We start from the raw sequence: 12,484 nt of genomic DNA, 5'->3' as shown, positions 1-12,484 counted from the left end.
TTATCCAGTAAGAAATTCTTTGCAAAAATCACCGTTTTTCGTCCATATTATCCAATCTAATAACACTGTTTGTGTATTATATATTTATTAATATACATTGTATAATTATATCAAATTTAAATAAACCAACTGTGTTATTATATTGGATTTCTTACTGGTAAAGGTGTGGGGTGGGTGGGGGGTCTAAGGGTAGGATTAATAAAAAATCATTTGTTTAGCAAAAAATAACTGACTGTCCAAAGAATGTTTTCAAGCCTACTGGACCGTTTTAACACAGTCAAAGCACGCTAGATTAACATTCAAATGTCTTGACACGTGTGCGAGCCGTTCAGACCTCCGTCCGACCTTATTATATATTATTATATATTTTCTGCAAGAATCCTGTTTTTTTTATCAACAAAATCCTTAACCCCCCACCCACCCCACATATTGATCCAGTAAGAAATTCTTTGGAAAAATCACCGTTTTTCGTCCATATTATCCAATCTAATAACACTGTTTGTGTATTATATATTTATTAATATACATTGTATAATTATATCAAATTTAAATAAACCAACTGTGTTATTATATTGGATTTCTTACTGGTAATGGTGTGGGGTGGGTGGGGGGTTAAGGGTAGGATTAATAAAAAATCATTTGCTTAGCAAAAAATAACTGACTGTCCAAAGAATGTTTTCAAGCCTACTGGACCGTTTTAACAGAGTCAAAGCACGCTAGATTAACATTCAAATGTCTTGACACGTGTGCGAACCGTTCAGACCGCCGTCCGACCTTATTATATATTATTATATATTTTCTGCAAGAATACTGTTTTTTTTTATCAACAAAACCCTTGCCCCCCCACCCACCCCACATATTTATCCAGTAAGAAATTCTTTGCAAAAATCACCGTTTTTCGTCCATATTATCCAATCTAATAACACTGTTTGTGTATTATATATTTATTAATATAAATTGCATAATTATATCAAATTTAAATAAACCAACTGTGTTATTATATTGGATTTCTTACTGGTAATGGTGTGGGGTGGGTGGGGGGGTCTAAGGGTAGGATTAATAAAAAATCATTTGTTTTGCAAAAAATAACTGACTGTCCAATGAATGTTTCCAAGCCTACTGGACCGTTTTAACACAGTCAAGGCACGCTAGATTAACATTCAAATGTCTTGACACGTGTGCGAACCGTTCAGACCTCCGTCCGACCTTATTATATATTATTATATATTTTCTGCAAGAATACTGTTTTTTTTATCAACAAAACCCTTGCCCCCCCACCCACCTCACATATTTATCCAGTAAGAAATTCTTTGGAAAAATGACCGTTTTTCGTCCATAATAACCAATCTAATAACACTGTTTGTGTATTATATATTTATTAATATAAATTGCATAATTATATCAAATTTAAATAAACCAACTGTGTTATTATATTGGATTTCTTACTGGTAAAGGTGTGGGGTGGGTGGGGGGGTCTAAGGGTAGGATTAATAAAAAATCATTTGTTTAGCAAAAAATAACTGACTGTCCAAAGAATATTTTCAAGCCTACTGGACCGTTTTAACACAGTCAAGGCACGCTAGATTAACATTCAAATGTCTTGACACGTGTGCGAGCCGTTCAGACCTCCGTCCGACCTTATTATATATTATTATATATTTTCTGCAAGAATCCTGTTTTTTTTATCAACAAAACCCTTGCCCCCCCACCCACCTCACATATTTATCCAGTAAGAAATTCTTTGGAAAAATGACCGTTTTTCGTCCATAATAACCAATCTAATAACACTGTTTGTGTATTATATATTTATTAATATAAATTGCATAATTATATCAAATTTAAATAAACCAACTGTGTTATTATATTGGATTTCTTACTGGTAAAGGTGTGGGGTGGGTGGGGGGGTCTAAGGGTAGGATTAATAAAAAATCATTTGTTTAGCAAAAAATAACTGACTGTCCAAAGAATATTTTCAAGCCTACTGGACCGTTTTAACACAGTCAAGGCACGCTAGATTAACATTCAAATGTCTTGACACGTGTGCGAGCCGTTCAGACCTCCGTCCGACCTTATTATATATTATTATATATTTTCTGCAAGAATCCTGTTTTTTTTATCAACAAAATCCTTAACCCCCCCACCCACCCCACATATTTATCCATTAAGAAATTCTTTGCAAAAATCACCGTTTTTCGTCCATATTATCCAATCTAATAACACTGTTTGTGTATTATATATTTATTAATATACATTGTATAATTATATCAAATTTAAATAAACCAACTGTGTTATTATATTGGATTTCTTACTGGTAATGGTGTGGGGTGGGTGGGGGGCTAAGGGTAGGATTAATAAAAAATCATTTGTTTAGCAAAAAATAACTGACTGTCCAAAGAATATTTTCAAGCCTACTGGACCGTTTTAACACAGTCAAGGCATGCTAGATTAAAACTCAAATGTCTTGAGACGTATGGGAACCGTTCAGACCTCCGTCCGACCTTCTAATGAGAGTCGAGAGTCTTAGATAATCGAAAATCTGCAAATTTGCTTTAAAATGGAGAACTATAGTGACTCAAGAGCCTGTAAACGAAATATTCATTAATTTCTTCCTGGTAGTTAATTATAGTATGGATATTCCCTAAATCATTTCATCCAGTAGATTTTGAATTATTCACAATTTAGTGGAAAGGTGCCTGAATATTCAACCATCCTGATACAACTTCAAGTATCTCAAAAACCAATCAACGCATTCAAATGAAAATTTACATCATCACGTAGCCTCAACCTTCGCACATAAAACGGTGAAAACCCAGAAAAAAAAATTCGCCATAGAAGCAAAAGTTATTAACGTTTATGTGACGCAGGGTCCGGAAATCGGTCAATTCTTCACGAGCACGTCATAATAAGAGCTTGGAGCATTTTAATCATCAATGATCCCTCAATAGTTCACATTTGAGTCCCAAATAATTTCGTCCGGTAGATTTTGAGTTATTCACAATTTATTGGAAAGGTGCCCGAATCTTGAACTCCCATGACAAAACACAAAATATCTCAAAAACCTCCCGCCGTATTTAGATGAAATAAAAAGAATTTTAATCAACAATTCGCTCATAAGTCCCAAATCAATTTGTCCAATAGATTCTGAGTTATCCACACTTTAGTGGACATAACTTGAGAACCACTGGGAATATTTTCATAATTTCTTCACTGCAATATTTAACGGTTCTTGACGATGGATTTGAGGGTAAAAACGTCATCCTAGACTAAAAATTACGAAAGCCAGGACACTTTTGGTTAGGGCATGTTTTTTTGCCAATCTTCTTAGTAAATGTCAACTTTCCATGAGGATATTTCAAGAAATAATTGAAAATGACCCAAAGGAGTTTTTGCACAAGAAAGCGTGTTTCTTTTCAAGTAATTCCATATCAAAACGTTTTTTGTACCTCAAAAACTTCCTGAGTTAGAGACAATTTTGTCCATGAAGGTCCAAGAGCTGCAAAATTTGAGTTTACGAAACTCAAATTGCAACATCAAGACTTTCAGGCATCAGTGGACATTTTTGGGCATAACTTGGGAACCACTGGGAATATTTTCATAATTTCTTCACTGCAATATTTAACGGTTCTTGAGGATGGATTTGAGAGTAAAGACGTCGTCCTAGACTAAAAATTACGAAAGCCAGGACACTTTTGGTTAGGGCATGTTTTTTTGCCAACTTTCTTAGTAAATGTCAACTTTGCATGACAATATTTTAAGAAATAATTGGAAATGGACTAAAAGAGTTTTTGCACAAGAAAGCGCGTTTATTTTCCAATATTTCCATACCAAAACGTTTTTCGTATCTCAAAAACTTCCTGAGTTACAGACAATTTTGTCTATGCAGGTCCAAGAACTGCAAAATTTGAGTTTACGAAACTCAAATTGCAATATCAAGACTTTTAGGCATCAGTGGACATTTTTGGGCATAACTTAGGAACCGCTTGGAATATTTTCATAATTCTTCCACTGCAATATTTAGTGGTTCTTGAGGATGGATTCGAGGGTAAAAACGTTGTCCTAGACCAAAAATTACGAAAGCCAGGACACTTTTGGTTAGGGCATGTTTTTTTGCCAATTTTCTTAGTAAATGTCAACTTTCCATGAGAATATTTTAGGAAATAATTGGAGATGGGCTAAAAGGGTTTTTGCACAAGAAAGCGCGTTTCTTTTCAAGTAATTCCATATCAAAACGTTTTTTGTACCTCAAAAACTTTCTGAGTTAGAGACAATTTTGTCTATGCAGGTCCAAGAACTGCGAAATTTGAGTTTACGAAACTCAAATTGCAACATCAAGACTTTCAGGCATCAGTGGACATTTTTGGGCATAACTTAGGAACCACTGGGAATATTTTCATAATTTCTTCACTGCAATATTTAACGGTTCTTGACGATGGATTTGAGGGTAAAAACGTCATTCTAGACTAAAAATTACGAAAGCCAGGATACTTTTGGTTAGGGCATGTTTTTTTGCCAATTTTCTTAGTAAATGTCAACTTTCCATGAGAATATTTTAGGAAATAATTGGAGATGGGCTAAAAGGATTTTTCCACAAGAAAGCGCGTTTCTTTTCCAATATTTCCATACCAAAACGTTTTTCGTATCTCAAAAACTTCCTGAGTTACAGACAATTTTGTCTATGCAGGTCCAAGAACTGCGAAATTTGAGTTTACGAACTCAAATTGCAACATCAAGACTTTCAGGCATCAGTGGACATTTTTGGGCATAACTTAGGAACTACTGGGAATATTTTCATAATTCTTTCACTGCAATATTTAGTGGTTTTTGAGGATGGATTTAAGAGTAAAAACGTTGTCCTAGACCAAAAATTACGAAAGCCAGGACACTTTTGGTTAGGGCATGTTTTTTTGCTAATTTTCTTAGTAAATGTCAACTTTCCATGAGGATATTTCAAAAAATAATTGAAAATTGACTAAAAGAGTTCTTGCACAAGAAAGCGCGTTTATTTTCCAATAATTCCATACCAAAACGTTTTTTGTACCTCAAAAACTTCCTGAGTTAGAGACAATTTTGTCCATGAAGGTCCAAGAGCTGCCAGATTTGATTTTACGAAACTCAAATTGCAATATCAAGACTTTTAGGCATCAGTGGACATTTTTGGGCATAACTTGGGAACCGCTTGGAATATTTTCAAAATTTCTTCACTGCAATATTTAGTGGTTCTTGGGGATGGATTTGAGGGTAAAAACGTCGTCCTAGACCAAAAATTACGAAAGCCAGGACACTTTTGGTAAAGGCATATATTTTTGCCAAGTAACGTATTTTCCACTTCCAACGAGCTCCAGAAAGAGCGGTTAAAGTCATTTAGGAATTTTTTCGGTGACCTCAGCAAGGTCAAATGCGTATTTTCTAAACTTTCGTGTTGACCTTGACGCTAAGAAATGACCTTGAGGTCCATTTCAACTCGTTGATCTTTTCCAACAATTAGGTAAAAATAAATGACACAAGTTGTTGGAAACCGTATATTCGGCACTGGGGTCAGAAGCAAGGTCATTTGAAGGTCAAAGCCGTTTGTTTTAAAGAAACATTTTACTTTTTTGACATTGGATTCCTAACCTTGATAAGGTCAAATGTCAACGTCTGTTTTGACCTAAACTCTTGACCTTGAGCTTTGTTTTCAAGGTCATTTAAGAAACCTGAAGGTCACTAGAATTATTGGCAATTTTCAAAGAAACCGGTTGGAAGTAAATAAAAGTCGTATTACATTTAAACATATTATTTATTTAGGGTCACAATACACGTAAGTTATATAATATATACTGGATGGCCTTAACAATGTATAAAATGGTAGGTACTACTTACTATACATAGATTGAGTTCGATGTTTTTACGGCACTATTTATACTATAACGAACTTAAGTACTAAACGCGTGATAAATAGAAAATCTATAAAGTAACTTATACATATATTTACAAGTCAAATAAATTATATCGTGAACTTTCTTAACGTCTATATACACGAAAAATATATTAAGAAGTATATAAAATATTAGTGTTTTTTCGTTTTAAATATATTTCCCTAAAAGATCAACAGTACATGTTAAAACAAACGATTAACGTACAGCTTTACCACAATTATATTGTCCGTTTCTAAATTCAACTATATTTGTCATTTAAAAATCAATTTCACCCTAAAACTACTTAATATCAATAAACAAAAACTCCCTAGGGAAGACTGTCTTCTAACCCTAGACAGTGATGCAAAACTGTGACGTGCTCGTACACAAGCAAACGCGAATCCCTTGGCGGCAAATAGATCACACATCAAAGGAACTCGTTGCACGGAGTTCAATATTTCCAAAATAGTTGCACGGACTAATTTGAACTATGAACAACATTTTTAGAGAATGTTTAAAGGAACATTTTGCTTTTTGTTTCGTCAAAATACTCCCACTAGTTTTTTAGATACGGGACTTTGAACTGAGTGGTCACTTCGAGGGTAAAACGTCTCTCTTGGGCACCACTGCTTAAAAATTTCAATATTTCCAAAATTATTGCAAATACTAATTTAAACTATTAATGACATTTTTAAGGAACACTTAAAAGATTATTTTGCTTTTTGTTTCATCGAAATACTCCCACTAGTTTTTTAGATACGGGACTTTGAAGTGAGTGGTCACTTCGAGGGTAAAAGGTCTCTCTTGGGCACCACTGCTTAAAAATTTCAATATTTCCAAAATTATTGCAGGGACTAATTTGAACTATGAACAAAATTTTTAGAGAATATTTAAAGGAACATTCTGCTTTTTGTTTCGTCAAAATACACCCACTAGTTTTTTAGATACAGGACTTGAAGTGAGTGGTCACTTCGAGGGTCAAACGTCTCCCTTTGGCACCACTGCCTAAAAAGTCCGATATTTCCGAAATGAGTGCTTGGACTAATTTGAACTATTAACAATATTTTAAAAAAATACTTAAAGGAATATTTTGCTTTTTGTTTCATAAAAATACACTTACTAGTTTTTTAGATACGGGACTTTGAAGTGAGTGGTGAGTTCGAGGGTCAAACGTCTCCCTTTAGCACCACTGCCTAAAAAGTCCAATATTTCCAAAATGATTACTTGGACTAATTCGATTTGTGAATAACATTTTTAAGGAACATTTCAAGGATTATTTTGCTTTTTGTTTCATCGAAATGCTCCCACTACTTTTTTAAATACGGGACTTTGAAGTGAGTGGTGACTTCGAGGGTCAAAGGTCTCCCTTGGACACCACTGCTTAAAATTTCCGATATTTCTGGAATGATTACTTGGACTAATTTGATTTGTTAATAACATTTTTAAGGAACGTTTCAAGGATTCTTTCGCTCTTTGTTTCATCGAAATACTCCAACTGGTTTTTTAGATACGGGACTTTGATCTGAGTGGTCACTTCGAGGGTCAAACGTCTCCCTTGGGCACCACTGCCTAAAAAATCCGTTATTTCCGAAATGAGTGCTTGGACTAATTTGAACTATTAACAATATTTTTAAAAAATACTTAAAGGAATATTTTGCTTTTTGTTTCATAAAAATACACTTACTAGTTTTTTAGATACGGGACTTTGAAATGAGTGATGACTTCGAGGGTCAAACGTCTCCCTTTGGCACCACTGCCTAAAAAGTCCGATATTTCTGAAATGATTACTTGAACTAATTCAATTTGTTAAGAACATTTTTAAGGAACGTTTCAAGGATTATTTTGCTTTTTGTTTCATCGAAATACACGCACTAGTTTTTTAGATACGGGACTTTGAAGTGAGTGGTCACTTCGAGGGTCAAACGTCTCCCTTGGCCACCACTGCCTAAAAAGTCCGATATTTCTGAAATAATTACTTGGACTAATTTGATTTATTAATAACATTTTTAAGGAACGCTTCAATGATTATCCTGCTTTTTGTTTCATCGAAATACACCCACTAGTTTTTTAGATACGGGACTTTGAATTGAGTGGTGACTTCGAGGGTCAAACGTCTCCCTTGGACACCACTGCCTAAAAAGTCCGATATTTCTGAAATGATTACTTGGACTAATTCCATTTGTGAATAACATTTTTAAGGAACATTTCAAGGATTATTTTACTTTTTGTTTCATCGAAATGCTCCCACTACTTTTTTAGATACGGGACTTTGAAATGAGTGATGACTTCGAGGGTCAAACGTCTCCCTTTGGCACCACTGCCTAAAAAGTCCGATATTTCTGAAATGATTACTTGAACTAATTCAATTTGTTAAGAACATTTTTAAGGAACGCTTCAATGATTATCCTGCTTTTTGTTTCATCGAAATACATCCACTAGTTTTTTAGATACGGGACTTTGAAGTGAGTGGTCACTTCGAGGGTCAAACGTCTTCCTTGGACACCACTGCCTAAAAAGTCCGATATTTCCAAAATGATTGCTTGGACTAATTCGAACTATTAACAACATTTTTAAGGAATGCTTCAACGATTATCCTGCTTTTTGTTTCATCGAAATACACCCACTAGTTTTTTAGATATAGAACTTTGAACTGAGTGGTCACTTCGAGGGTCAAACGTCTCCCTTGGACACCACTGCCTAAAAAGTCCAATACTGCCAAAATGATTACTTGGACTAATTTGAACTATAAATAACATTTCTCAGAAATATTTAAACGAACATTTTGCTTTTTATTTCATAAAAATATTCCCACTAGTTTTTTAGATACAGGACTTTGAACTGAGTGGTGACTTCGAGGGTCAAAAGTCTCCCTTTGGCACCACTGCCTAAAAAGTGTAAAACTATTGCCAATTTGAACTATAAACCAGGTGATGATCAGGCTTCTTCGTATTGTACGAAATTGGAAGATCCTAGAGAAGAAGTACAATTATTGCATTCGCAGATAAAGATCCTGATCAGAATCTGGTGTGCCTAATAGATCATAGGCTGTTTTAAATATACTCGAGCAATTTGGTTAGGATTTAGTAAAGCTTCCACCCTTAAGGGATCAAGGGGGGCACACGAGATCTCCATCTACTTCTTCTTAATCCAACCCAACGTGTCCACTCTATCCTTGCACCCCTGAACCAGTCTCCAAGCGTGTAAGCTTGTAAAGGTTCGGTATCTTGTTCTCGTAAGATCAAAGAATTCTGCCGCCTCAACATCACCGAGACCTACATACGTATTGAGAAAAGAGGTACACACTCTCTCTATCTCCACACTTAAACAAGGATATGAACAGTCAGGTATACAACATCTCCAAGGCTTCGACTGAATTGTGAATTGAATTTTTGTGTGTTTGACTTCGTTGGCGGTAAATCGTACACACATCAAAGGAAACCTGCGACGAGGAGTGTGTAACTTCGCTGCGCAACATTCGTCGCAAATATTCAGTTAAACGAAGCCAAACCAGGTGGCGAAAATCCGTTCAATTCATTAATTAAACCAAGAAGAACTACGTGACAGTTTTGCATCACCGGATATACCGGATATACCGCATATATTGACGGAGTGTTCCTGAAGAAGGTCCGAAACACGTTTGAAGTGATTTATTGGGAAAGATCCAATAGTAATCGTCGATTTTCAGGGTCGAACTGAAGGAGTTCTTGGTCAGGTCCATGATGTTTCGACAATAACTCAATTTGACAGAGAGAGTAAGATATCGAAGGAAAACAACTGGATAAAACAGTTTTTGCATGTAAGCCTCTACTGAATTTTCCAGCAGAAAGTAGAAGCTACTAGCAGAAAGTTTCCAGAGGACATCCAGACTTCCTAGAAGGAGTAAATGACCTCCAAAGGGTCCCAAAGGAACTGCTAAACGACCTTATCCAAGAAATTTAACCTCTCACCATTCATTCACATCCAAAAGTCACCCTGCATGATTTTACAAAGTCTACAGATTCCTTGGCACCTATGGCCTTATTGAGCCCGGTTTGTACTACCTACAAACTAAAACTGCCCTACACGAAATTGAGTCTTAACGAGTTTCTGTTCAAATAAGTTCGGTGACGTAGTCGGTTTGAGCAACTTTGGTCGGTTGGCCCCTGAACGATCCGTAGTCGCTCCCGTTGTCACTGAGGCGATCCGGAACCTGGAAAGTCGACCCTTGGAAGCCCATCGCTGCTTCGTAGTACTGAAACAAATTTAATTTATCACGCATTTTAATAAAAAACGTAATCCTTAAGTGTCATATCAATATTCAGTATCATATCAAACTTATAGGAGACACTTAGATGTTTCAGGTCCAGCGGAGAACTGAACGGTGTCTTTTCCCCCCTCTCCTGACCTCTGTGGTCAAGTTCAGCAACAATTTCTTGACGATTTCCTTGTCTAACAACAGGAAGAATAGAGCACAGAAAACTCAATTTTGTACTGATACAGTCAAGGATAAAATGATCAGCAGAGTCCGTCCACTCGTACTAATTAAACGGAAAGTGGTTCTAACGGAGGACTGAACGGTGTCACTTCCCCCTCCTGCCATCTGTGGTCAAGTTCAGCAACAATTTCCTTGTCTAACAACAGGAGGAATAGAGTACAGGAAACTCAATTTTGTACTGATACAGTCAAGGATAAAATGATCAGCAGAGTCCGTCCAGTCGTACTAATTAAATGCAAAGTGGTTCTAACGGAGGACTGAACGGTGTCACTTCCCCCTCCTGCCCTCTGTGGTCAAGTTCAGCAACAATTTCCTTGTCTAACAACAGGAAGAACAGATCACAGGAAACTCAATTTTGTACTGATACAGTCAAGGATAAATTGATCAGCCGAATCCGTCCACTCGTACTAATTAAACGCAAAGTGGTTCTAATGGAGGACTGAACGGTGTCACTTCCCCCTCCTGCCCTCTGTGGTCAAGTTCAGCAACAATTTCCTTGTCTAACAACAGGAAGAATAGAGCACAGGAAACTCAATTTTGTACTGATACAGTCAAGGATAAATTGATCAGCAGAGTCCGTTCACTCGTACTAATTAAACGCACAGTGGTTCTAATGGAGGACTGAACGGTGTCATTTCCCCCTCCTGACCTCTGTGGTCAAGTTCAGCAACAATTTCCTTGTCTAACAACAGGAAGAATAGAGCACAGGAAACTCAATTTTATACTGATACAGTCAAGGATAAAATGATCAGCAGAGTCCGTCCAGTCGTACTAATTAAACGCACAGTGGTTCTAACGGAGGACTGAACGGTGTCATTTCCCCCTCCTGCCCTCTGTGGTCAAGTTCAGCAACAATTTCTTAACGATTTCCTTGTCTAACAACAGGAAGAATGGAGCACAGGAAACTCAATTTTGTACTGATACAGTCAAGGATAAATTGATCAGCAGAGTCCGTCCAGTCGTACTAATTAAACGCAAAGTGGTTCTAACGGAGGACTGAACGGTGTCACTTCCCCCTCCTGCCCTCTGTGGTCAAGTTCAGCAACAATTTCCTTGTCTAACAACAGGAAGAATAGAGCACAGGAAACTCAGTTTTGTACTGATACAGTCAAGGATAAATTGATCAGCAGAGTCCGTCCACTCGTACTAATTAAACGCAAAGTAGTTCTAACGGAGGACTGAACGGTGTCACTTCCCCCTCCTGTCATCTATGGTCAAGTTCAGCAACAATTTCCTTGTCTAACAACAGGAAGAATAGAGCACAGAAAACTCAATTTTGTACTGATACAGTCAAGGATAAATTGATCAGCAGAGTCCGTCCACTCGTACTAATTAAACGCACAGTGGTTCTAACGGAGGACTGAACGGTGTCACTTCCCCCTCCTGCCCTCTGTGGTCAAGTTCAGCAACAATTTCCTTGTCTAACAACAGGAAGAATAGAGTACAAGAAACTCAATTTTGTACTGATACAGTCAAGGATAAATTGATCAACAGAGTCAGTCGGTAAACGCAAAGTGGTCCTAACGGAGGACTGAACGGTGTCATTTTCAAGGAGGGGGGACGCTTAAGCCTCTGCTGCCCTCTGTGGTCAACTCCGGCATCAAATTCTTGACAAAACCCAGTCTTAATAAGCTTAAGCCTTCCACTGGTGATCAGACCGCTGTGCTGCGTGTAGCATACACAAAACAGATCGGACGGAGGACTGAACGGCCTCATTTCAAAGAGGTTTAACTCTAGAACATTCCATAAGCAACTGGATACTCACGTTAGGGGCGTGGCTTAGTGAACTGTTGTTACTTCCTGTCGTCTGTTGGTTGGCTATTCTGGATAAGGTGGCGTACTCTGCCAGGTCGTCGGGTATCCCGTGGGAATTCGAGGGTTGCCTCCTGTGCGGATGTTGAATGGTCGCGTACGTATTGTCCTCCTGAGAAATATGCGATGATAACTCTTGTTAGTGTTAGTGTTTAAGAAGTGGGATTTACCGGCGAGTGTTCGGTGCTGCCACGTCTGTTTGCCTCACTCAACTCTGGATCGTTGAACACTTGCATGGTGAGCTCCTGTTCCTCGTACAGCTTCAGTTTCCTGAAAAATCAACAGGCTTAAGGTCTGGTGGGTT

At 37.2% G+C, this 12,484-nt stretch overlaps 1 protein-coding gene across 1 annotated transcript in view; it reads right to left on the bottom strand.

Moving 5' to 3' along the window:
• Positions 1-5,757: 5,757 nt before the first annotated feature.
• The window catches only part of LOC126747887 (cadherin-87A), a 100,568-nt gene continuing 93,841 nt past the window's right edge, over positions 5,758-12,484 (bottom strand). Inside the window, 3 exon segments of the mRNA XM_050456800.1 lie at positions 5,758-10,125; positions 12,134-12,292; positions 12,351-12,450. Of these exon segments, the coding sequence (XP_050312757.1) occupies positions 9,985-10,125; positions 12,134-12,292; positions 12,351-12,450 (400 nt within the window). The 3' untranslated portion in view covers positions 5,758-9,984.

Source organism: Anthonomus grandis, chromosome 20 (genome assembly GCF_022605725.1).
Source record: "Anthonomus grandis grandis chromosome 20, icAntGran1.3, whole genome shotgun sequence".
Lineage (NCBI taxonomy): Eukaryota > Metazoa > Arthropoda > Insecta > Coleoptera > Curculionidae > Anthonomus > Anthonomus grandis.
The sequence above is the reverse complement of the archived record's forward strand: the minus strand, read 5'-3'. Positions and strand labels throughout refer to the sequence as shown.